We start from the raw sequence: 25,602 nt of genomic DNA on the forward strand, positions 1-25,602 counted from the left end.
TGTTGAGGGAACGGTACACAGTTCAAAGACTCATTTGAAGATAGAAACTCAATAAACACTCATCATTTATTACTGTTTTATTTAAACGCAGGTTCTCAACTGTTGCCTGAAAGTGGTAGAGGCCATAGCGAAATCACAGGTGAAATATTTTGTGCTCCTATTACTTAAGCTGCTTACAGGGATAGTTCAACCCAAAAATGAAAATTGTCATTCATTTAGTCACCCTCAAGTTCTTCCAAACCAGTATGAGTTTATTTCTTCTGTTGCACATAAAAGATGAAGACAATTGGTAACCAAACAGTTCCCCATTGTTTTTTTTCCAATTCAATGGAAGTATGTACAGGTACAATCATACACCAAAATTTAAATTCTTGGTTGAACTACCCCTTTAAGCAACTCCTTAGCTGAAATATACATACTTTTGTAGATGTGCTTACAGTGGTCAGAATGTTAATACTCTCAGCTGTTGGTGAATTTAGAATTTAAATGTAACACCAAGGCAAAATCGAGAATGTTAAAGTATGTTAAATGTTTCCATACAGAATGTGAATGTATTTTCGGCTAATTCATATGTGATTTCAACATGGCCAGACAGCACACTTGAAGAGCAACTTCTGCACCTGCCGGTATGTATATAAGTTTAATATGAAACCTAGTCACACAGTTTCCAAATTTTTTAGATTGACCAATATTATTTGTTTTCAAGCTGGATGAAAACATTGACTGGTTTATCTTCCCAACATGGATACCAGGACATTGGATGGTTTGTGTAAGTCATTCTTAATCTGTAGTCTTTATCTGGGATAACTTATGTCAGCATAATATTGTCGATAAATTGCCGTTGTTGTCTTTCGGTGTGTGTATATATTGTGATTTATCAACAGATTATGAAGCCAAGGGAGCATGACATTTTTTTCCTTGACCCTCTACATGGCAAAACATTCAGTCAGGAAGAATACATGCTCATCTACAGGTTTTATAGTGCACTGTTCAGAGTTCAGAGATTGTGGTCGTTCCAAACCACGTTCTGATGCGCTTGTGGTCGTTCCAAACCACATTTTGATAAAATTGTGGTCGTTCCAAACCACATTTTGATACGCGTGTGGTCGTTCCAAACATCATTTTGATAAGATTGTGATTGTGGTTGTTCCTAACCACATTTTAATAAAACTATGGCCACTATTAACTGTTTTTTGCAACTGTTTTTAAAGTTATGGTCTGTGTTTTGTCATCACAGAAACATTGCACAAATCTTGTCTCCTGGGCATTGGCATGAATACTGTGTCAATGATATTACGGTACCAATATTCATATCAATATGTAATTGTAAAAGCATTGTAAATGGTTTAACTTTTTGTCAAGGTAATTTGACTCTGTGCATGTCAACATCAACAGGGCCTTCCACGACAACATCTGAGCAACAGCTGTGCTGTTTTTGTCCTGATGGTAAGTTAATAATGCTGATCTGGCGTTTGCTAGATGTTTATCCAGTACATGTATCTACGCAAATGTATTTGTAATGTTTTTACCATTTCAGTATTCACTGAGCTTTGTGACAGGAGGTCCCTTTGATTTTACAGAGGTAAGTGAAATATGCAATGGCAAACCCCAATATTATTAAAAGTTAATTGAGTATTTGCATATTCTATTTATTATAGGTCTGATGAAGAAAGACGGGCAAGAAAGAGACAAATGAGGCATATTGAAAAAAATGTACGAGACATTTCATAAGATTTTTTTAATCTCTTACCATATATAGACTGACTTATTTTTGTTTTGCTATCCTTTTAGGCACAAAAGGCAAACATGACTCCTGACTTGCAACTTTTGAATGTAAGGTTCCTTTTTTTTCTTAAGTGCTGAAATCCTGTCGTATTCCATTCAAGCAAATAAAGGATTAATCCTTTTAAAAATACTTTCCAGCTACCCTGGAATGTCTTGGAGATGATACTTCTAGAAGTAGTGCTAGAGGATGGAGATGCTGCCTACATGAATCTGTCTCTTACTTGCAGTTGCTTTAGAGCAATTGTAAACAAGGCCCTGTTCAGACAGAAGGCGCACTATGCATGGCTTGACAGTAAGTTTGTTAAATGTGTGCAATAAAGTATGCATAAGGCCTAATGGGTATAAGAGTGGCTTTAGGTAATCATGCTTCTTGCATTTCCTAAAGCAGTACCAAGGCTAACATAATCTTTGACGTGCATTATGAAAGATTTCTCTTTTGTGTGTGTTTTTGGCTACAGGTGTTGTGGACTGGGGGAAATGGAGTGAAACATCAATGGCTGAATTGCGGGTGCCTTTTGAAATTAAAGAGTGCAGAACATGTGGAACTTTTTTCAAAACCTGCTCAGGTTTTTATGGAAACGGGAAGCGTGGTTGCCTTAGAGGATTCTACGACAGCATAGAGGACCCAGACTGCTGTTTCATGTGTCAGTGGTAGAGTGTCAGGGGAAGTGTGTGAAGGAAGGATGAATGAATGATTAAAGGTGATTTAAAAGAGGAAAGTGTGTGAAGGAAGGATGAATGAATGATTAAAGGTGATTTAAAAGAGGAAAGTGTGTGAAGGAAGGATGAATGAATGATTAAAGGTGATTTAAAAGAGGAAAGTGTGTGAAGGAAGGATGAATGAATGAATGATTAAAGGTGATTTAAAAGAGGTAAGTGTGTGAAGGATGTATAGAAAGACACCGAGAGATATGTACAAAAAGAGAGGTGTATGTTTGTCTTTATCAAAACTAATTAAACTGTTTCATACCTAAATAATGAACTACTTATCTTGGCTTGTTATTCATTTTACCATAACCCTTTTCATTATCAAGTAAATCCATAATCTATTATTATTAATGCCATTTTAAGACTTGACACTCTTGCTGAGAATATTACACTTTTATTTAAATGTTAATAATTAATGTGCAACCAAAGCACTTACAATATGAAATGGTAATAAAACAGAAATAACTTACAAATAAGTTGTAAATAAACAATATACATGAACAAAAATAATGTTATCCAAATGTTAACAAACTTACAATGTGTTTGATAATATATATTATCATCAGGTATAAGTAATTAACGGATTCACAGTTTTGTTTTCTACATGATAGCACGCACTTCATAAGTATATAAGAAACTGTAAGCATTGCTTTCTACCACATTTCCTGTTTTGGGATCAGCGTCAAGTCTGACGTCACTAACCAATGAGAAGAGTTGCGGGCGGGACGAGTCGTGCAGTCCCGCCCCAAGTGCGACCCCGCCTCGACCGACGTCATACTTTGCCACTAACCAATGAGAAGCGTTATGGGCGGGGTGACACGTGCAACCCCGCCCCCCAGGTGCAACCCCGCCCAATCTGCAGGCTGCAGCCAGGTGCTTCTCAATCTGTAAGCAAAGTCATGTGCGACCTAGCTTCACAACTCGCTTAGTTAATGCAGCAGTTTTGAAGTACGATTTTTTGCTGTCAGCAGAGGGATAGCAACAGAAAGATGAATGTTGAAATTTTCCCGTATTTTGGGTGAGAAACCCGGGAAATTTCCTCTATTTCCAATGTTCAATGTTAACTTAAGCTATATATATATATTAATATTCAGATTGTATACTTTACTGTCGTATATATAAATGTGATTATATGTCATGTATACACATTACCGAGGGGTTGAGGTTAAAGGCCTGTACACACCGGGACGAATATCGCGCGCGCTTATCGCCAGCGTTTTTCGTGCCGTTTTTCGGCGCGTCTTGAGTGTTCACACCCAAGCGATTTTCACTGGCGCTGCGCCGAGTGAACGTGCACATTCAGTAGATGCGCTCCCGGTACACAAGATGGTGCTGCGGCACTTTAAGCTTCTGACACTCGCTTGTCACACAGAAGAAGAGGAGAGACAGTATTTACGTGCTTGCCAAAACCATAGACATATTATGTATATGGACAAAACCATTCACACACTTTTTGCTAACTGGCAAGCAGCATTAGCAGTTCATCTTCTTCTTTGTCTACTTACTACTTCTTCGTCGTATCAATGTGTGCTCGGCAAGACCGTTTTGTGCTTGAGCGCCACCAAGTCGTGTTTAACTGTCACTTCAGCAGCTCCAGGCACGTGAACAAAAGCGCTGATCTCATTGGTCAGACAGTTTTTTACGCGCCGCGTCAAAATAAAAAAACGAACCCGAGGCGTTTTTTTAAAAATGACGCTTTTACGCCTGGCGTTTTACGCGTCGGTGTGAACACTCACATTGGCGCCCATTGTTTAGTCCCGAGGCGTTAAACGTCGACGATAAACGCGTGCGAAAATCGTCCCGGTGTGAATAGGCCTTAATGTTTGGTTTCCTGCATAGAATGAAACATAATGAAGTGTTGTCCTTATCTGTCATTTTTTTATTGTAAAGTGTGACTTTATTATTAATGCTCTTTTTTCAAATTTTAAGACAAATTAACAAATGCGTAATGTATGTTAATTTATGTCACCTCAGGTCTTGCACTCTCAACGCATCAATGAGACTCCTCTGAAGCCATGGGTCATCATTGCCAACGATGGCCAGGTTTGCTGTGCACACTGTACATGCATGGCTGGCATTGCAGAGTCATGTACACATGTTGGGGCTCTACTATTTAAGATTGAGGCAGATGTCCGCATCCACTGAAAAAAGACTGTGACAGATGTGCCTGCTTACTGGAAAATACCATCTGGAATTAACAAAGTCCATGGAGAGGTCGCCCATAAGATGGACTTTACTTCTGCTAAAGCTCAGAGGATTGCTCTGGACAGAGTCATCAATGACAACAGTCCCATGCATGGCCTACGAACGCGAGCCAGCAGACACATGCCCCAAGCCACACTGGACGACTTGTCGTCACTGCTCCCTGTTCTCCATAAACATAGGGCAGTTTGTATGTCGACAATGGACACCTACTATCACGACTATGCTGACCCTGTTCAGCCAGCTGTGATGCCAAAACCCCTGCAAGACCGTCTGCGTGACCCACAGTTTGATCATGCTCCAATTTCTGTCCTTCTCCAGCACTGTGAGACAGTGAAAGACATTGCAACTGTGACAAAGGAACAAGCCGACATCATCAGCACACACACAAAGCAGCAGCATAAGTCATCTGCCTGGTATGGAGTACGGTCAGGGAGAGTAACCGCCTCAGTTATGCATGCAGTTGTTGAGAAGCCGGCTGTGTCCACGGTGAGAAAATTGTGCTACCCAACAGCACTGTTGACTACACAAGACACAAGATGGGGAATTGAGCATGAGGAGACTGCAAGGAGTGCTTATCAGGCCAAACAAGCACCACACCACACTGACCTGAAAATTGAGCTGTCTGGATTCTGCATCAACCCTGGGTTTCCACAAGTAGGCGCTTCTCCCGATGGATTACTTCACTGTATCTGCTGTGGGGAAGGCTGCCTGGAAATAAAGTGTCCAGCAAAGCACAAGAATACCACTGTCCAGGAGGCTTGTGATGGTGACAGGGACTTCTGTCTCCAACTTGTGGACAACACATTTCGACTTAAACGAGGCCACAGATACTACACACAGATCTTTGTGACTGAGTCCAAATACTGTGACTTTGTGGCGTGGACACAGAAAGATCTTGTTGTTGTCCGAGTCATGCCAGATGTCAGGTTCTGGGAGTCATGTCTGCAGAAGGCACATTTTTTGTGTCTTTTTTGTGTCTTTTCTATTGTTGTTATTTTATAGATACCTATTTATTTGTAGTATTGAAAGAATTGATAAGTAACGTATATTCATTATTACATAAGAAATTGCACTACCTCCATTTTTATTTGTATCCGTTATTGCAATGTTATTGTTTACTGTATTTATTATTTGCACTACCTCCATTTTCTGTGTTTATTGTTGTTATTTTATAGATACCTATTTATTTATAGTTTTGAAAGAATTTATAAGAAACGTATATTTATTATTACATAAGAAATTGCACTACCTCCATTTTTATTTGTATCCGTTATTGCAATGTTATTGTTTACTATATGTACTACTTGCAAATAAACACTGAAAAACATCTGAGTGTGTGACACTTCTTGCTTTTGCACATCATACTGTTATTGCTTCTTGTTTATAAGACACATGCATTTAAGTATATTTGTTGTGAAGATTGTGGGTATGGATGCAACAGACACTTAAGGCTGTATTTAATGCACATTTATTTCAGCACAACGCTAGGGCTCATGTTTGTCAGAGCACAACATACAGACACAATCTTATCGAGGAATGTCATGTCTTCGTCCTTGCTTGGCAACACCACATGAATCGGTACTTTATCTGACAAAATAGTGTACTTGTTGCGGACGGTTCCAATCACCCTTTCCACATGAATTCGGAGGTGGGCAATTTTTCTTGTGCTCTCTACATCTCTTGCATCCAGCTGACAGCGTCCTTTTGTGAAATCAGGGATCTTTACCTCGGCACACATAAGTCCCACACTGTCCTGTATGTCAAAGCCGCGATCAGCCAACACCAAATCCCCAGGTAACAGTTTGTCCAAAATCCCACAGTTATCAGTTATGTGCTTATCACTGACGCGCCCCCACCATCCCTTGGAAATGAATGAAATTGAGCCCTGTGGTGTAATTCCAATAAGGTACTTCATAGTTGTGTTGTGTTTGTGGTGGGAATATGACTGAGCTTGAGCTTTAAGATTTGATGGTCTCTGTATGAATATTTCGAAACAGTCCAGAATAACAGCAACACGATTCCCAAAGGCCTCCACAAACTGATGGGGCATAGTTGCATGCAACGCATCTCGCCCTGGCCAGTTAATCAAAGGGCTGGTGCGCGCATGCAAAACATTAATGATGTTACTGAAGGTTTTGGAAACAGTTTTTCTGTCTACACAAAAGAGGTGGGCAATGTGTTGTATTGGTAAATTTAGTCTAAGGCGCATGAGAGTCAGGAAAAGCATCTGAAAAGGTGACAGTACTTTACTACTCTGTGTCACGTACGGTCCAACACAGGCTAGAACACCCATGACAACTTCAAGGTGTGGAAGTCCAGTGTAGTACTTCACTTTGACGTTGTCATCCTTCAGGAAATGTTCATCCATTTTTCTCTGGCCAAGCTCACATTTCAGGGCCCTGTTCTCTTCCAGCAGCCGGTTGATTTCATCGCGCCGACGCTGACAGAAGTCACATTCTGTCATCAGTCTCTGGTCAGCTCCATCCTCTACTGGTGCTGGTGTCTCCACTGTGGATCAGATAAGGATTTTTTTTTTTAGCTAAATGTGCCACATGCAGCTGCAACAGCAACAAAAACAATATTAGGTCTTGTATCTGCTGGCTCTGTAAGGCTTACCTGGTGGAATAAGGTCATCAATAACGGTCTCATCCATCGCAGGTGTACTTTCAGCCTTTCGCCGTTTTCTCGTTTCCTGTCTCTCATAGCGTGCAGTATTTGTGGCCTTAATTTCAGTGTGGCCCAGGTTTAGTGATGGTGCCCAATCCGGATGGGAGTTGTACATTTCATTTGCTGGTTTTCCTGGTAGCACAATCAAAATTATCATCCCATAGCAGAAGTGTTGAAAACATATAGAACCATAATGTTATGTTTGTGTGCGTGCGCATTCACGTGTATGTATGTGGTGTCACAGTTGAAGGAAAGAAACAATGTATAGAAAAGAAAATCATACATCATCTTTAACTTACCAGAATGAAAATGCAGGGAACACACTCTCATCGACATCGGGATACTGTGGAAGGTTATGTTTGGTCGTCTTACAGCCGCGATCCAAGCGAGCCGACGACTCTTTGTTACCTCGGATATTTGGTCTCCGTGGTTGCGCCTCCAAGCGGGAAAGCGGTGGAAAGTTAATCCATTTTCGACCTTTTTCCCATGGCGATTATGTGATGCGGAGTTACACCCCACAATGCAGCAACGGTTTACCATGGCTGAAATAATAACGCCAAATTAATCAAATTAAGACACACGACTGAGAGGGAGTACGTCTATAAACAGTGCGCAGTACGATTAGCAGTAAAGGAGGCCATCAACATGGCCGCCACATCAAGCAATGACGTCGCGACGCCTAAGCCCTATTTGGCGTGAGATTAAGTTGGGCAGAGCTTGAAAGCGTGTGAATCACGCCAAATGCGTGACAGTTGGCAACCCTGACTCTAATCCTGTTTACATGAAATAAGCAGGTTTAAGCTTACGGACCTGTTGCTATGACAGCAAGTCCAGGATGAGCTTCAAAGAACCAAACAATCCAAGATCATACCAAATCGTCAACAATCAAATCCGGCTAACTGAGTTAGCGACGTGCGAAGAACGGCCCCCGGTTACAATGAGAATAATAAATCCAATCTAAATCTCTGAGTGTTTCAATCAGCAAAAAAAACACTCAAAACTAGCACTCCAAATTATCAAAAGAACACAAACTTTACAGACTCTTAATATTTATGATCTAGATTTGGTATTAATGAATTATATCTTATTTAAATTATTACACATTCATGAAAACATTAGCAGGTGGTGTGTTAATGTTGTCATGACACATGTTAGTGTTTGTGTATGATGAACTGATTCACGAATCGATAGAGGAATAGAAATGAGACGCAGTTTTTCTGTTACTTGTGTTGTCATGACACATGTTAGTGTTTGTTGTTCTTGTTCATTTGATCGATTTGAATCACATTTCGCAAAGAATTTGATTCAATTGACTCGGTTTCTCCATCACTCCTCGTCTGTGACTGAACTCGTGTTTATGATGAACTGATTCACGAATCTATAGAGGAAGAGAAATGAGACGCAGCTTTTCTGTTACTAGTGTGAATGTGTTTTAGTCACACAAAATATCCTCCATTAAAGTTAGATAAAGCATTACAATTCAATAGTAAGTAAATAGTATGTAATTCCACATTGTAAAAAAAACTCTAAAGCATTAAAACGGGATCCATAGACTTACTACAAACTAACACATTCAACTCTTACAACACAAACCTTTCTTCAGCCGATTCACAACAGATGCAGGAGCGCGGCGCAGCTTTATGACGTCATGTCGCCGCACCAAAATAAAAGTCCCGTTCAACTCTGCTGTCTAAAATCACAGACGTGCAGAGAAATGTACTATCTTTCTACAACCTTTTTTTTACCAGATAATCCCTGTATTAAAAAAATTAAATTGGGACAAATGTGATAAAAAAATAAAAAAAAACATGCTGAAAAGAGTGTATGAGTTCATAAAGCAGATTCCATAAATGTGTACGAAAACAGTGTTTTTACCAATATTAAAACTGTGGACATATTAAGTTCATTCAAGTCTGGAAATAGGTATAAAATGTGTGTATAAAATAAAATGTAAAAAATATATAGATCTTTTAAGAATCAGTATAAGTAAAAGAAGTAATAAAACTTCAAGTATAAATGTAATTCATTCAATACCATAAATTATTGCTAAAAGGTTTAATCCAATTACAAATGTAATATTTCACTGAATTTTAATGAAAACAAAAGTAAGTCTTCAATATCAAGGGTCATTTGTGTGAGTTGCTGCCTATGTAGTGATTGAAATCGCTCACTAATGAGTGAACACAGACTTAATTCACACCTTCTCCAGTTTCAATTATATATATATTTAAATCTGCCAGTTCAATAAATGTCCTGTTTATAAAGGATACACAAATAATGAATTACTTCCTCATATTGTCTTGTGTATTGTGACGGCGTGATGACTCCCATCTTTCAAATATTCCAATTGAATAATTGTTTAATCGACACCTCATTCTCAATAAACCCGTCTCTGGCGTGATGACTCCGATCTTTCGAATATTCCGATCTAATATGACCCATGACCTGTAAGGTCACCAGAATAATAATCATACACTGTTTGTTAATTGGCCAGAGGAGAACTGGCACCCCGACTGAGCCTGGTTTCTCCCAAGGTTTATTTGTCTATGCCCCTGATGGAGTTTTGGTTCCTTGCCACTGTCACCTCTGGCTTGGCTTGCTTAGTTGGGGACACTACATTTTCAACTAAATATCCAAATAAATCTAATTACTAAACTAAATTAACCATATAAACTAAATTACTGATCTAAAGCCCACATTATCACTGTATGATAATTGACCTCACCGTTTTCTCCGTAGCAGCTGTCCAGCCGAATCAAATTCTGTTGCATTATTTTCCTGTTTAACACTGTGAAGCTGCTTTGAAACAATCAGCATTATAAAAAGCGCTATTTAAATAAAGTTGACTTGACTTGTATTAATGTGTTTTCCTAAAAGTATTTAAGATTCATTTATAAAGTGGCAAACACAAGAAACAAATATTGTAAAATGGTGTTTGAGTTTATTTTGACTGCATTTCTCTGCTTTAAGATGCTTCGGCTATGTGTTTTATTATTCATTGTTTATTTTCATGACTTTTTAACGTAGACTTGATAGGGGAAAATCCAAATTGAATGTTTCTACTTCACAGCACAGAAACAGCATTCTTAAAGATAATAAATGATATTCGCCTCAATACTGATACAGGCAAATTATCAGTGCTGGTGCTACTAGACCTTAGTGCTGCATTCGACACTGTCGATCCCAACATACTTCTCGACAGGCTGGAAAACTGAGTCTGGCTTTCTGGGATGGTCCTCAAAGGGTTCAGGTCATACTTAGAAGGGAGAGGTTATTATGTGAGTATGGGTGACCACAAGTCTGAGTGGACATCCATGACATGCGGAGTCCCACAAGGGTCAATTCTTGCACCACTCCTATTAAACCTCTATGTGCTCCCACTGAGCCAAATAATGAGAACAAAATGAATTCTATTCAAAATTAACTTAGCACTATCACCTAATGACTACAGCCCCAATGATGAAGTTAACAGTTGTATGTGGCAAAACTTTATTCAGTGTAAGGATTAGTTCACTTCAAAATGAAAATGTCCTGATATTTTATTTGAGGAAAACATTCCAGGATTTTTCTTCACATAATTGTTGTTTTCAATTGCAACCAAAATTTTGAAGGTCCAAATCAATGCAGTTTCAAAGAAAGGGCTTCAGACGATCTAACGAAACGATCTGTCATTTAAAAAAATAAAATAAAAATGAAAATACTTTTTAACCTAAATTGCTCATCTTGCGCTGCTCTGCGACGTGCCAGTGATTGCACAATCACGTCGAAAACGTCACACTAGACGTAGGCGGAAGCACTGCCCCCGTGTTTACAAAGTGCACATGCGAAGACTAATACAAACGCCCTATAGCAAAAAAAAGGTAAAACAACGATGTTGGATGATTTTACAATTGAAGATGAACTGCACATAAATGTCTGCTGTATTTTTTTTCCTGATATTAAAAATGTGGACATGTAAAATTCATTTGAGTCTAAAAATAACTGAACATAGGTAAAAATGTCTAAAAAAAATGATGAATGACTCTGGAACAGTGGATGAACCGGAGAGACACTGGAGTGGATCAATCTCAGGGAAAGGCTAGTGGCTGAACCGTCTGGATGATGGCACAATGAACACAACTACTGTGCCTGTAGATGAGTCTACATGGAAAAATAAGTACATAATTAATTAAGACAAAAATGTAAGGGACTGCATTGTGTTATTGCTTTAATATATATTTTTTTAAACTGTCAATGTGAACTGTATGAACTTACCATTGTGTTATTAAATGTATTTCAATAATACATTCAACCCTGAATTTTGTCGGCTTTTTAAATAGATCTTTTCTACGTACATTTCTGTGCATTTGTGTGATTTTAGACACAGCAGCGTGTGAACGGGACTTTTATTTTGGTATTCAAGTGTGACATCATAAGGACGCGCCACCCTCCTGCATCTATTGGGATTTGGCTGGAGAAAGGTTTGTGTTTTAAGCATTTAAACTGTTTTAAGCATTTAAACTGTTTTAAGCATTTAAACTGTTTAAAGCGACCCATAATGAATGATGTATTATTAAGTGTAACATTGCATTGATTTATCTAACCTGTATTAACGTTGTGTGAGCAAAGTAACATAGTAGGCTTGTCCGACTTGATGCAGCGATGCGCAGAGCGATCGGCGGCTGACTTGAAGGAGTGCATGCCGGTTAGAAATGTTTTCCGACTTGAGGCAGCGCCGACGTATGACATCAAAGTACAGCGAGAGCGATTTGAGAGCAGTCAGCTAATAGAGTGCCGAAGTTATGACGTCACTTTGTAGGACAACCCGGAAGTTAGCGGCACATGGGTTCCCTCAATCGAAAAGCCATGCATTTTCCCCATAGACTTTTGGAAAATCGCAAAAAATAAGATCTGTGTTCAACAAAAAGTTATGACCCTTACACGTTTTGTCTATCTAGATAATCTTTACAAGTTAATCAAAAATGTATACATTTTGAAGCCTAAATAAAGCCGTCAGATATAAAATGCTAACGGTAGGCTATAAACAGCACACCATGGTCGCGGATCAACGTCATCATCAAGCTTCCTCAAACTTTATTTAAAAAATACGCTCACTCATTATGATCTGCGCTGTGTATGAACACTTATCAACTTTTTCATGAGAAATATTGCCCATTCATTTTTTCCAAAAATGTTAGAAACTAATTTTGTTTATGCGTGCCTTTCTGAGATTTTTTTTATCTTTTGTTAATGTTTTTTCAGACAATATGATTATCACTGTGATAACATTAAATTACATGAAACATAACCCAGTCTCTTTTTGTTAAATGCAAGTTTATGTATGATCAATAATACAAAAGTATAAGTAAAAGGTATAAGACGCTATACATTAAAAAAAGCAAACAATTCAGTCAAACATTCAAAGTCAGTGATAGTCGGCTACAACGGTAACGTACAGTTATAGCCTAAAAATAAAAAAGTAATGAAACTTCACTTTGCCCTCAGCCTAAACGATTTGCCAGGGAACAAATTATAGATCCATGAGACCAAAGATCGGCCATTACATATATACACAAGACGAATTATAGCTGGAGACACCACAGAGACATCAGAGCCAGCGGCAGACAGCAGAAGGACTGGCCGAGGAAAGTCTACTCTCGCCGGGTAAACAAGCGCGGAGCGCCGCTGATCCACTGGAGCTCACAACTCCCAAAACGCCAGATAAAATGTTCAAATAGCCACTCTTCTTATAAATAAACCACAGATTTGAGCTTTACACAACTACATAATCGACTGAAAAAGTCTTAAAACTACGTTTTGTCACACATTAACAGTAGATTTTAACAAAAAAAGACGAGACGAGCCGGTTGGCAGAAGCCCCTCCCATGACGCGAATTTGCGTCTGTTGTGCAGTGAATGTCCCAAGCGAATGAAGCAGGAATGAAGCGAGTAAACTCAAAATGTTCAATCATCCAACTTCATAAGTGAGGCTGAAACGAGGGCTAGTGAGAGATTTCCTGTTTGTCACGATGACGTCTAAAGTCCCCGCCAAAGGATGTAGTCCCTTTTAGCAACTTGTTAGCAACCACCCTTTTTAAGACACAATAAAGTTTTAAAAAAATCACAAGAAGGTTTTAACTAATGTGTTTTATGTCATAGATAAAAACGTGAAAATATTTAGAGGCTTTGTTAACCACAGACCTTATTTCAGGCGATTTAGCAAAAACCCATTCAAAAAACCCATAGACTTTAGGGCGAGGGAACCGGAAGTGCTAAAATGCTAACTCACTTCCGCGTTTTGGCCTACAAAGTGACGTCATAACTTCAGCACTCTATACAGCCGCTGCAGTTTCTCTAGAGCGGCTGCAGGAGGCTGCAAGGACTGTAATGATGACACAGCTGTTCCACGATTGGCCAGATTCACCGCATGAAAGCGATCACATGTGTTTCGTGTTTATTCTAAAACCTTCAGTTGCACTAATGCTCACACATCTGTTTTTTTTAACAGTAAAACCTCCTTTCATGCAGTCGCGATGTTATATTGTCATGTTTATCAAAATAAAACTGATAAAAAACTTAGACCCCACTTCATTGATAGTGTAGCCTTATATGTTGAACATTATTCTTGTACAAACACATGCTGTATTAAGCAGTGCATCAAGTATGACATGACAATAATGTCAAGCCGAGTATATCAAGGGTCTGAACTACTGAACTAGAGCTGATTGAGATTTAGATTGTATTTATTTTTCTTTCTGTTAATTATTCTCATCTTAAACAGGACAAACACACAGAAAAACTCCTGGTGAAGCGCCTGAGATCCACGTGACACTATAATAAAGATGGCGCTTATTAAAGAGGAGATTGAAGACATAAAGATGGTGTTTATTAAAGAGGAGATTGAAGACATAAAGATTGAAGAAACATTTGGAGTCAAACGTGAAGAAACTGAGGAACAAACAGGTTGGTTTCATTTCATTCTCAAAGCTGAACTCAGTTATTTTATCATTATTAAAGGGGTCATGAATTAAGAAATCAACTTGAGCTTTTAATATATAAAAGGTCACCAAATGTAAGAATATCCTGTAAGTTTCAGAGCTGAAAACTTCCTTGTTAGTCAAAGAAAAGCTTTTATTGGCAGCTGGCTCAGCAAACGATCGATCTGTGAATCTTCTGTCCTGTGACGTAATAGTGTAGTGAAACACGGCCTCAACAGAAGAAGAAGAATGCCAAATTCTGTACCTCCGCCCACTGATTCGCGCATGACATGTAACATAAATAACATAGGCCTACATGGCGCTAAAACAGAACGACAGTACTGTGGGATTACAAATTTATAAATTGTTATATCAAGGTTCCAATGTAATAGTATATAAACTGAAAACGTTATTAAACTGAAATCATAGTGTTTTACAGTTTGAGGTAAAGATTGACTACATTCTAACAAGATCAAGTTAATCAGCCCATGTGTTTGAGACATTTGTCTTAATGCATTTCCTGACCATTTAGCATTACAAGCTCTGAGCACAATACTGTCAGAGTGATTGGATTAGAATTGGATTTGAATGACACTGGTTACTGGTCGTTCTTTTTTAAATGTTGCCAGCCAGCGCCAGCGTTTTTGATCATTTTTACAAAAATGTAATGGCCCATTGAATTCTGTATTTTGTTGTATGAATATCTGAGCATGCAATGTATCAAACGAAAGAGCAGACCCTTAAAAAAAATTATTCTAGCTTCATGCATTCCTTTTTTATCCACACTTAAATATGGGTAAGTTTTTTTTTTTATTTTAAAAAAGCAACATTTTGAACAAAAAGCTGAGAAAATCAAGTTTTTGTCAAAGACATCCAGATCAGATTCAGAGCGATGATCAAACACAGATGGAGTAGATCGAGTCTATCAACACCCCTAATACTTCTATAGCTCGTCCTGGGGCGACATTTCATTCAGTAACTATTGGCAGTTTTGATTTATATGATGTTTAATGTTGATGATCACCTTATTTTACATATGCATCTGCTTGCATACCATTGCTTGTTTTATTGTCTTCTTCGTCTGTGTTTTGATCAGGAGATTCATTCAGAAGATGCGTAATAGTGCCCCCTAGCATATAACAGTGAAAACACAAACCGTGTCACAAAAAAATATCACAGTAAAATTCTGTTTGGCAGGGAAGCATTTTCTTAAAAAATAACGGGAAAATTCCATGTTTGGCGGGGAAAGAGTTAAGTAGCTTTTTATGCCTTCGGGAAAAAAAAATCCTGATGTGCATCTTGAAACAAAACAATGGCCCAATAAAATGTCATATACTTGGTATAATAAGAATAGATGCATATTTAATTTAATAATAGGAAAATCATATAATTTATATAATATTAATATTATTTTTTAAATATTTAAATCTGTTTAAAAATAGGAAGATATATAAATGCACATTATAGTTAAAATGGTTTTCTGTCTTGTATTTTATCTCAAAATAAAGGATGTAATTTTATTTCACATGGAAACAAGTTAATACAGCCTCTTATTTACATGAGGTAAACATAATGCTGCGGTTATTTTAAAATTTATAAATGCTGCCGTAATAACGTCCCATTTCAAATGTTTACGTGCTTTTCTTCTTTTTATTTTTTGAGCGGTGATGAAATGTATTGCTCTTATATTTATTGGCTAGATCTTTAAAATGCATCCAAATTACAGCGAAGCACAACCATATGGTGCTCCGCAGGGGTCAAAAAGGATATCAATAGTGAATTTTGAAGTGATATTTTCTTAAACTCAGAAATGGGAACTCGGTGATTCGGATGGCAATTCAATTATCACACAACTTTGGTGTTTTGTCAAAAAACAGTAGGTAATTCAGTAGGTAAAATATTTTTACTCGGGTGGTGGGAGAAAAACACTTTAATTCTAGATTCGGACGGCAATAAAATCACAGACTAGCCCCTGTAAATTATGAAAATACCTTACGACCCCACAAGAAACAATTACCATCCGAATAGGGCTGTATTTTTCTCACTCAACCCCTGTAAAAAATTCCAGGAAAAAATTACCTACTGTTTTTCGGCAAACTCCGCAGTCCTTTGAGATATACAATCCCGTCTGAATGTGACTGTCTGTGATTGCTGATGTTGTATTATCCTAATGCTTCTCCTCATGTGTTTTGGACCTACTTGAGCTAGGTATTTATCATAAGCCCTATTCGGACAGTAATTTGTTGTTAGCTAGCTGCTAATTTTATTCAATTGTATAGGCAGAAAATTAGATACATATTGATATGATTATATAGGCTACCAAAATAATTGTCAGGTCTAGCCAAGAAGGATCTTATCTTAGCCTTTTTGCAAAAAGGGCAAGGAAGGATGACAGTGGGAGTGACAGGTAATATCTGTGTCTGATAATTACATAGCCTATAACAGTAACAGTCCGGAAGAAAATGAGGGGCAACCATGTGTAAACAAACATCAAGGTAAGAGATCATTCATAATGAGATATCAAAATGGAAATTTCATGTCTTTTTTGTTTTGCTACATCTTACATTTTCATTTAATCCTGAAGCAGATACTTTTATCTAAAGTGACTTACAAATGAGGAGAGCAATAGAAGCAATAAAACCAACAATAGAGCAGCAATATGTAAGTTACGTGATCAGTCCCAGTTAGTCCAGTAAAGTACATATAGCAAGTTTTTTTATATGTATATATGCAAAAAAGTCTTCTGAAAATGACTAAAGACCCGGCAGCTGGGTTGAGAAGGTCATTCAACCAGCAGGGAACAGTCAAGGTAAAGGTCAGTGAAAGTGATGTTGTGCCTCTTTGGGATGACACCATAAGACCTTGTTCACGGCAAGCTTCTGAAGGACATGTAGGTCTGAAGTGATGAGTTTGGTATAGGAGTCCGAGCCAGTGGTTGTTCTGTAGGCAAACATCAGTGCCTTGAATTTGATGCCAGCGGCAATTGGTAACCAGTGCAATTTTATGAGAGGTGTGACGTGCGTTCTCTTTGGCTCATTAAAGAACACTCTTGCTGCAGCATTCTGGATCCGTTGCAGAGATTTGACAGAGCATTCTGGAAGGCCTGCCAAGAGAGCATTACAATAGTCCAGTTTGGATAGATCAAGGAGTTGTGTGGCATGCTTCGACAGGAAGAGCCTGATCTTTCTAATGTTGAACAAGTCAAATCTGCAGGACCAGGCAGTTCTAGCAATGTGGTCTGTGAAGTTCAACTGATCATCAATCGCAACTCCAAGGTTCATGGCTGTTCTGGATTGAGTTATGCTTGATGAACCCATCCGAATGGAGAAGTTGTGAGGAAGTGCTGGGTTGGTTGAGACCACAAGCAGTTATGCCTTTGCAAGGTTGAGTTGAAGGTAGCGTCCTGGCTGAAATGCGAGCAGCTACCATTGGATCATCTGGTTGGGATGAGAGGTAGAGTTGTGTGTCATCAGTATAGCAGTGATAGGAAAAATCATGTTTCTGAATGAGAGATCCTAATAATGACATGTAGATGGAGAAGAGAAGTGGTCCAAGAACTGAGCCCTCAGTAACCCCTGTATCTAGATGTTGTGACTTAGACACCTCACCCCTCCATGACACCCTGAACGACCCACCTGATAGGTAACCACTTGAGTGGTTGGCAAATAATGTTTTTGGTCATCACATTAAAACAACATTTAAAATGGATAATATTCATTGTTTTAAAGTGCTGGAAAAGTGTGAAGCACTTGAAAGTGCTGTGAATCTATGAACCCTGAAATGAATAATGTAAAAACATTTGACTATTTCCACCACAATACCATGGTTACAGTTAGCGTTATTATTAGGGCTGGGCAAATTAACGTGTTAACGCGGGTGATGCATTTTTTCAGCTTAACGCATTAAAAATATTTAACGCAAATAACGCAGCGTCCGTTTTTATATCCATTTTTGCAGAGCGTTACATTATATAATCACGCTCTTATACATGTAAATGCTTCTAAGCGCGACAAGACACAAGAGAACGCGTTGTATGTCAATGTCCTGTCTGTGTGGCTGCGTCTCATGTCAGCTAATCGAGGGACACTCTGACACACACACTCGACGCAAAGACAGAATCGCGTCAGTCTCCTGCTCACATCGAGTTCTCTTTTGCTCTTGAAAAAACAATAACAACAACACAGATAATTTTGAGTATTCTCATATTAGGAGTCTTAAATTAGTTAAATAACATCTTTTTTTGCGAACAATTATTTTTATTGCGTAGTCAGTTCAATATGAAGAAAATACAGCATATTACATAATAGTCATCACCCACATCCCCACCCACCCACGGTAGACTTATATTGTACTGGGGAATTACAAGACAATACAGTGGAAAAAGTAAAATACATGTTCATCAGATAGATAAAAAATATACATAGATACAAAATAAATTGTACATCAGAAAGAGGAAACAAAAGATTTGACAATATCAAAGGTAGCTTTCCAGGTCTTCAAAGTCTTTGTCTTTGCTCCATGAATACGAGCTGTTGACAGTTCCAAAGATATCCAGCAAAGATAGGCCCCATACACGCCTGCACATCGTATGTGGAGGAATCCAGCGACTGACTAACATTTTCTTTGCAGCAGTGAGAGCAGCTAAAAGCAAGTTTCTCTGTTGTGAAGACAATGCCAGATCAGATAATTTATTTAAGAAGAAGAGTTCTGGAGTCAAGACCATATCCTTATCTAACAGGAATGATATGTCATGAGCAAGTCCAGAAGGGAAAAAGTGCAGGGCATTCCCAAAAAAAATGTAAATATGAACCAAGAACCCTCTGCGGACATAAATTACAAATTGGGGAAAGTGACAGATGCATGTAAAAACGTTTTAAAGGGGACAGATAAAATCTATGTAGAAGTTTCCAATGGATCATCTGATGATTTAGATTTTTTGAGGATGATGTGATTGTCTCCCAAGTTTGGTTAGAAAATAAGGTTTGCGCGTCACCGCTGATATCCTTAGACCAGATATTTTATATTGATAATGGTTTGTATCATTTTTTAAGGAGAAAAGTTAAAGAACATCTTAAATGAACTTAAAGGAACAGCGCGTGAGATCCGCGTCATGTTCGTCCAAAAGTATCCAGCTGCAGCCCCGCAGCACACCAGTTTCAGAACACCAGTTTCAGAACACCATCCACAGAACCGGAAGTGAGGGGCGGGGCTTAAACAGTCATAGTTGCGCTATCCATACATGTAATTTACTTTTGATAAATATAAGCTGTTTTCACATGGATTTTGATCGGATCGATGTCTACAATATTTAACAACAATACTTTTAAATAAAGTCACTTTTCTGTTCATATAATATGCATGTTATGATGTACAATGATCAACATTTTAAAACATAGCCTACTGATCATGCTTTATACTTCATGAAAACAGGCTAAAACTATACACAGTTTTTATTTAAAAAATATTAATAAATGTATAACATGTTGTAAAGTGTTTCTCATTTGACTATAGATATATTAGTATTATTTTGTTGTAACCATTTAATACAAGGCCTTAAAGTGAAACGTGTTTCTCTGAAAGAAAACAAATAGGACATATATAAAATATTTCTAAAATAATATTTAAAACGAATTTAAACGGCACATAATAAAAAATAAAAACATGCAAAAAAACTTAAAACACAAAAACTTGTGACTCTTAAGCCCATATCATGGCATTTCTGCAGAAATACTTGAAAAGATGAAAGTGTTTTCATCCCTGAAAACTAAATGTATACGTTTAATTAATGAATAATTATTTAATATTAAGACAAATAATATCTTTTGACAAATGCAAAAATATGCTGTATGCTGGATATGTCTCTGTTCTGTTCTTAAAGTGACAGGAGCACTGATGATGCCTGTCATTAATGTTCATCAAAGAACAACGGGAACAGAGAAAAGTTTAGCTTTAATGATGATTAATCTATATTTCATTTATTATTTATGCAGTTAAGAAAGGTGTTTGATAACCATTACATTTCTTTATATGTCTAACAGGGAAGGCCATGGGTAAATATAACATTTATTATTTTGGGTTTATGTAAAGATTGTTTTAAGTTCACTTAAATTAAAAGTTATTTTTTTAAAGCCTAATAAATGTTGAAATTGGGAGCTTTCAGTTATACTGTAATGTAACGTCATTAATGTTTCATAGAGACATTAGTATCAGTGATACTGGCCTTCATTCATAAAAAGATGCCATTACAACACATATTTAAAATATACTGTCTTTCAATTGTTTCTACATTAATTTGGAGAGTAACTGAAATTATTACAATATCAAAAATAATAAAAACTTAAAATATTAAAAATGTACAATTAATCGCGATTAATTGTAGAAAAAATTTGATTAATTAGTTATTTTTTTTAATCGATTCCCAGCACTAGTTATTATATTAATCCATGGGGAATGTTGGTGAAAGCTTGCATGTTATACTTCTTATACCGTACATATTTCTTATACCTCTTCATGGGCTCAACATTTCATTCAGTAAACTTAAAAAGCTTTGTTGAATCATCTTTCATGATTGCGTTAGTTTGCATGTACTTGATCAAAGCTTTTATCGCTTGTTTCTGCTTCTTCATCCGTGTTTCGATTCAGAGGTTCTGTACTGATTCAGAAGATGTGTCATAGCGTCCCCTATGACACCAGTGAAAATAAAGACTGCCGGAAAATTCCATCAATGGCGGGAAAGCATTGTGTCATAAATTATAGAAAATAATTTCTACACAGTATGCGTGTAGTAACCATGCCAGTGCACGGAATAGCTACTACTATTGTGTACACTACTGTTATTACGACAACAAACATATTCTATTATTACACTTTAAAATTAATTAAAAGTGCATCAAGTATATTTAAGTTTATAACAGGTCTGGTTCTCACCTTGTTGATTAACAGGAACTGTAGTTTGCAATTAAAACTGCAAATTCCTCCATCAGTGTCAATTCTCTTCTAACAAGCTGATGACCTTAGCCAGATGTGATAAATAAGGGAGACAAAATATGCAGTGGTGCTTGAAAACCACTGGGTGTATTGAGTAAAAATCTGTAGACGGGCAGTAAACTCTGGTCCTGGAGGGCCAGTAATCTGCAGACTTGATCAAACACGCCTGCAAAATTCAACTCAACCCATAAATTTAACCCTAAGGCTTCAAGACTGCTTGAAAATTAAAGGCAGGCGTCTTTCATTAAAACTCTGATGTGCAAAACTCTCCAAGACAGGACCAAAGCTGCCCACCCCTGATTCCTAGGATAGGAAAGGTTATATATCATACTACCCTATACCCTGGTATTGATGCTTTAAATGTCAAAATGTTTTATGTTTTTGTGTCTTTTTTTGTCCTAGACCTCATGGAACTGAAAGAGGCAAGTCATGAACTTAATGAAAGGGAAGAAGAGAGAGACCATTATGGTAAACATCATGATTTCAAGACTGGAGAAAGATCGACACAGGCTAAAAAGACTTCCTCACAAAAAAGAGCTCAAAAGACAGAAACAAAAAGTTATTTAACCTGCCAACAGTGTGGAAAGAGTTTCAGAGATAAAGGAAACCTTAAAGTCCATATGAGAGTTCACACGGGAGAGAAGCCTTACACCTGCCAACAGTGTGGAAAGAGTTTCAATCAACAAGGAAGCCTTAAAATCCACATGAGAACACACACTGGAGGGAAGCCATTCACCTGCCAACAGTGTGGAAAGAGTTTCAGACACAAAGGAAACCTTAAAATCCACATGAGAATTCACTCTGGACAGAGCCCATTCATCTGCCAACAGTGTAAAACTAGTTTCACTGAAAAAGAAAGCCTTATAGCCCATGTGATAATTCATACTAGGGAGAACTCTTTCACCTGCCAACAGTGTGGAAAGTGTTTCAGACATAAAGGAAACCTTAATGTCCACATGAGAATTCACACTGGAGAGAAGCCTTACATCTGCCAACAGTGTGGATCCAGTTTCGGTGGAAAAGGAAACCTTGAAGTCCACATGAGAACTCACACTGGAGAGAAGCCATTCACCTGCCAACAGTGTGGAAAGAGTTTCAATCTAAAAATAAACCTTAAAAGGCACATGAGAATTCATACTGGAGAGAAGCCTTATACCTGCCAACAGTGTGGAAAGAGTTTCAGACATAAAGAACACCTTAAAGCCCACATGAGAATTCACACTGGAGAGAGCTCTTTCACCTGCCAACAGTGTGGAAAGTGTTTCAGACATAAAGGAAACCTTGACGTCCACATGAGAATTCACACTGGAGAGAAGCCTTACACCTGCCAACAGTGTGGTAAAAGTTTTAATCAACAAGGAAGTCTTATAGTCCACATGAGAATTCACACTGGCGAGAAGCCTTACACCTGCCAACAGTGTGGAAAAAGTTTCAATCAGCAAGGAAGTCTTATAGTCCACATGAGACTTCACTCTAGAGAGAGCGCTTACACCTGCCAACAGTGTGGAAAGAGTTTCAGTGGAAAAGAAAGCCTTAAAAGGCACATGAGAATTCACATAGGAGAAAACCTTTTCACCTGCCAACAGTGACACCTGAGAACTCATGAGAGTTCACACTGGAGAGAGCCCATTCACATGTGGTCAGTGTGGAAAGGGTTTCAGATTTAAAGATAACCTTAAGTGCCACATGAGGATTCATTCGAGAGAGAACTTGTAAACCCTGTTGTAGCTTAATTCACAGAACCGGACACCAGCTATTTTGCCAGGAGTTATTTCTTATTTATTTTAAGCTTATATGTTATTTCTCTGACTGCTCTGGTCTCAGTGGTTGGGTTTTATAGGCTGCTTGACCAAAGAAATGAATTACATTACCAGAAAAACAGGCTGTTTATCTGTTTGCGTCATCGGAGGATTTTTTGGCCAGAGGCTAAAGACTACAGCCACTAGATGGAGCTGTTCCGCATGTTATCAACCCGCCCATAGGGGACAGATCTCACGCACAGAATGTACAGAGACGGCCGCACGGACAATTATAATAACGGAGCGATGCAGAGTAAAGTGAGTGTTTCAACTTTTAAATTAATTCCTGGTATAGTTTATCTTCCATATGCGATCTGAAAACATGCCAGACTGGCGCTTAACGTTACCTCAGCTCAGCTCAGCTCGAATACAAGATCTGACACTGCTGTGCTGTGACGTGACTTTTATTCGGCTCACACTTTATTGAAAAGACACGTTCAGTTTTTAAGTGTAGTGTTTATTCTCTAACTGAACGAAATGATTGTATTACTATGAAGATCAAAACGACGGTGTACGGAGTGGCCTCGTAGGGCAGCGAAGCAAGTGCATTCTGGGAGTTGTTGTCTTTCATCCACATGAGACAAATACATTTTCTGTCTTTTTCTAGAAGGCACCAAATTCAAAAATAATTTCACATTTCTACTGCATAAATGACCCAGTTTAAATACAAAGCTTAATGCTAAATCACTGAAGTTACCCTTTAACATGCAACCTGTATCTGGATGTTGTCCACATACACATTGAAAAGACAAGTGTAAACGCGTTTCTGATCTGAATGCTGTAAGTGAAAGTTCAAAACGATCAATCACGCAATCTTCACAACCCCTGACCCAGGCAGACCATGATGTCTTATCACACATTTTCTCCACTCATACACTTCAAAAACACTTGGGAGAGTGATTGTTCTCAATGAGAGAACAGTATTGGCTACAACAAACAGATATGTAGCGCCATAGTAAGGTGGAGGAATTCGCTCCTCTAATTTACTGACAATCTGTCTATTAAATGAACATGAATTTACCCAGTTCATTTTGTGTATGTCAAAATGTACAGCCCCACACACATCAAGCCATGTGTACCTTCTTCAACCATAACCGAGTCAACTAACACTGTGAGTTCTCCATCATTTCTTCATTCAACGTAGAAGGAAGTGATTGCAACTTCAGAACCATCGGACCGAACTATCAAGACTTTCTCCTGCGAATGTATATCCGGACGCTCTTCAACTGCTACGGCAAATGCAAGTAACTTACGATATACTAAATATGATTACGATATATTGCTGTTTAGTTAGTAAAAGCTGTGAACCCCTTTGTTAACAAAGGAGCTTTGTAGTAAGTACTGATGGTTCTTCCAGGTGTTAGACTCTTTTCATAGCTTCATTCCTCTGTTCTGTTCTGTTTTTCAGTCACTTTCACTTAACATTCTACCCATTTATGCATGCTTGTGTGTATTATTTCTTTAGATTAGTTATGTGTTTGTATTTTAGTTAAATAAACGTTTGTGCATATTCATATGGGTTTGGTTTTGTTCTGCTTATGAATCAATGTCAATTTAACAATAAGATCACAGCATCATGCAGGGCTGCATTAAAACCTCACTGGGCCCCAGGGCTATGAGTTACTGCAGGGCCCCCGTCACAATAATATATATATATATATTAGTGCTGGGCATCGATTAAAAAAAATTAACTAATTAATCACACTTTTTTCTGTAATTAATCGCGATTAATCGCAAGTTTTTAATATTTTACGTTTTTAATATTTTGATATTGTAATAATTTCAGTAGTGAGGAAAATAAGTATTTGAACACCCTGCTATTTTGCAAGTTCTCCTACTCAGAAATCATGGAGGGGTCTGAAATTACATTGTAGGTGCATGTCCACTGTGAGAGACATAATCTAAAAAAAAATCCAGAAATCACAATGTATGATTTTTTAACTATTTATTTGTATGATACAGCAGCAAATAAGTATTTGAACAACTGTCTGACCCTCAAAGACCTGTTAGTCTGCCTTTAAAATGTCCACCTCCACTCCATTTATTATCCTAAATTAGATGCACCTGTTTGAGGTCATTAGCTGCATAAAGACACCTGTCCACCCCATAAAATCACTAGAGACAAAATTGTACACCTCCACAAGTCTGGAAAGGGCTACGGGGAAATTGCCAAGCAGCTTGGTGAAAAAAGATCCACTGTTGGAGCAAACATTAGAAAATGGAAGAAGCTAAACATGACTGTCAATCTCCCTCGATATGGGGCTCCATGCAAGATCTCACCTCGTGGGGTCTCAATGATCCTAAGAAAGGTGAGAAATCAGCCCAGAACTACATGGGAGGAGCTGGTCAATGACCTGAAAAGAGCTGGGACCACCGTTTCCAAGGTTACTGTTGGTAATACACTAAGACGTCATGGTTTGAAATCATGCATGGCACGGAAGGTTCCCCTGCTTAAACCAGCACATGTCCAGGCCCGTCTTAAGTTTGCCAATGAC

The 25,602-nt window shown here is 38.0% G+C and overlaps 3 protein-coding genes across 3 annotated transcripts in view; 2 read left to right on the forward strand and 1 right to left on the reverse strand.

Annotated features, from left to right (window-relative positions):
- LOC307126529 (uncharacterized protein) overlaps window positions 1-9,017 on the reverse strand; it is a 1,210,917-nt gene extending 1,201,900 nt beyond the window's left edge. The window contains exons 1-4 of the mRNA XM_079817092.1: window positions 8,959-9,017; window positions 7,665-7,907; window positions 7,315-7,497; window positions 6,144-7,206 (exon numbers count right to left, since the gene is read on the reverse strand). Coding sequence (XP_079673218.1) covers window positions 6,167-7,206; window positions 7,315-7,497; window positions 7,665-7,905 — 1,464 coding nt within the window. The 5' untranslated portion in view covers window positions 7,906-7,907; window positions 8,959-9,017 and the 3' untranslated portion in view covers window positions 6,144-6,166. The remainder of the gene's footprint in view (window positions 1-6,143; window positions 7,207-7,314; window positions 7,498-7,664; window positions 7,908-8,958) is intronic.
- Window positions 75-2,461, forward strand: LOC307126169 (uncharacterized protein). The gene is made up of 9 exons (XM_079816575.1): window positions 75-139; window positions 543-626; window positions 707-769; window positions 1,238-1,298; window positions 1,396-1,446; window positions 1,538-1,713; window positions 1,792-1,833; window positions 1,924-2,077; window positions 2,244-2,461. Exons 6-9 carry the CDS (start codon window positions 1,693-1,695, stop codon window positions 2,438-2,440), a joined length of 414 nt encoding a protein of 137 aa, XP_079672701.1. The 5' UTR covers window positions 75-139; window positions 543-626; window positions 707-769; window positions 1,238-1,298; window positions 1,396-1,446; window positions 1,538-1,692; the 3' UTR covers window positions 2,441-2,461.
- A 2,743-nt stretch (window positions 9,018-11,760) lies between the features above and the next one.
- LOC307126531 (uncharacterized protein) lies at window positions 11,761-24,620 on the forward strand. Its single transcript, XM_079817094.1, has 3 exons — window positions 11,761-11,825; window positions 14,126-14,307; window positions 21,711-24,620. Exons 2-3 carry the CDS (start codon window positions 14,187-14,189, stop codon window positions 22,895-22,897), a joined length of 1,308 nt encoding a protein of 435 aa, XP_079673220.1. The 5' UTR covers window positions 11,761-11,825; window positions 14,126-14,186; the 3' UTR covers window positions 22,898-24,620.
- Window positions 24,621-25,602: the final 982 nt, after the last annotated feature.

The sequence above is a fragment of the Gobio gobio genome (assembly GCF_949357685.1).
Source record: "Gobio gobio genome assembly, chromosome: 5".
NCBI classification, from domain to species: Eukaryota; Metazoa; Chordata; class Actinopteri; order Cypriniformes; family Gobionidae; genus Gobio; species Gobio gobio.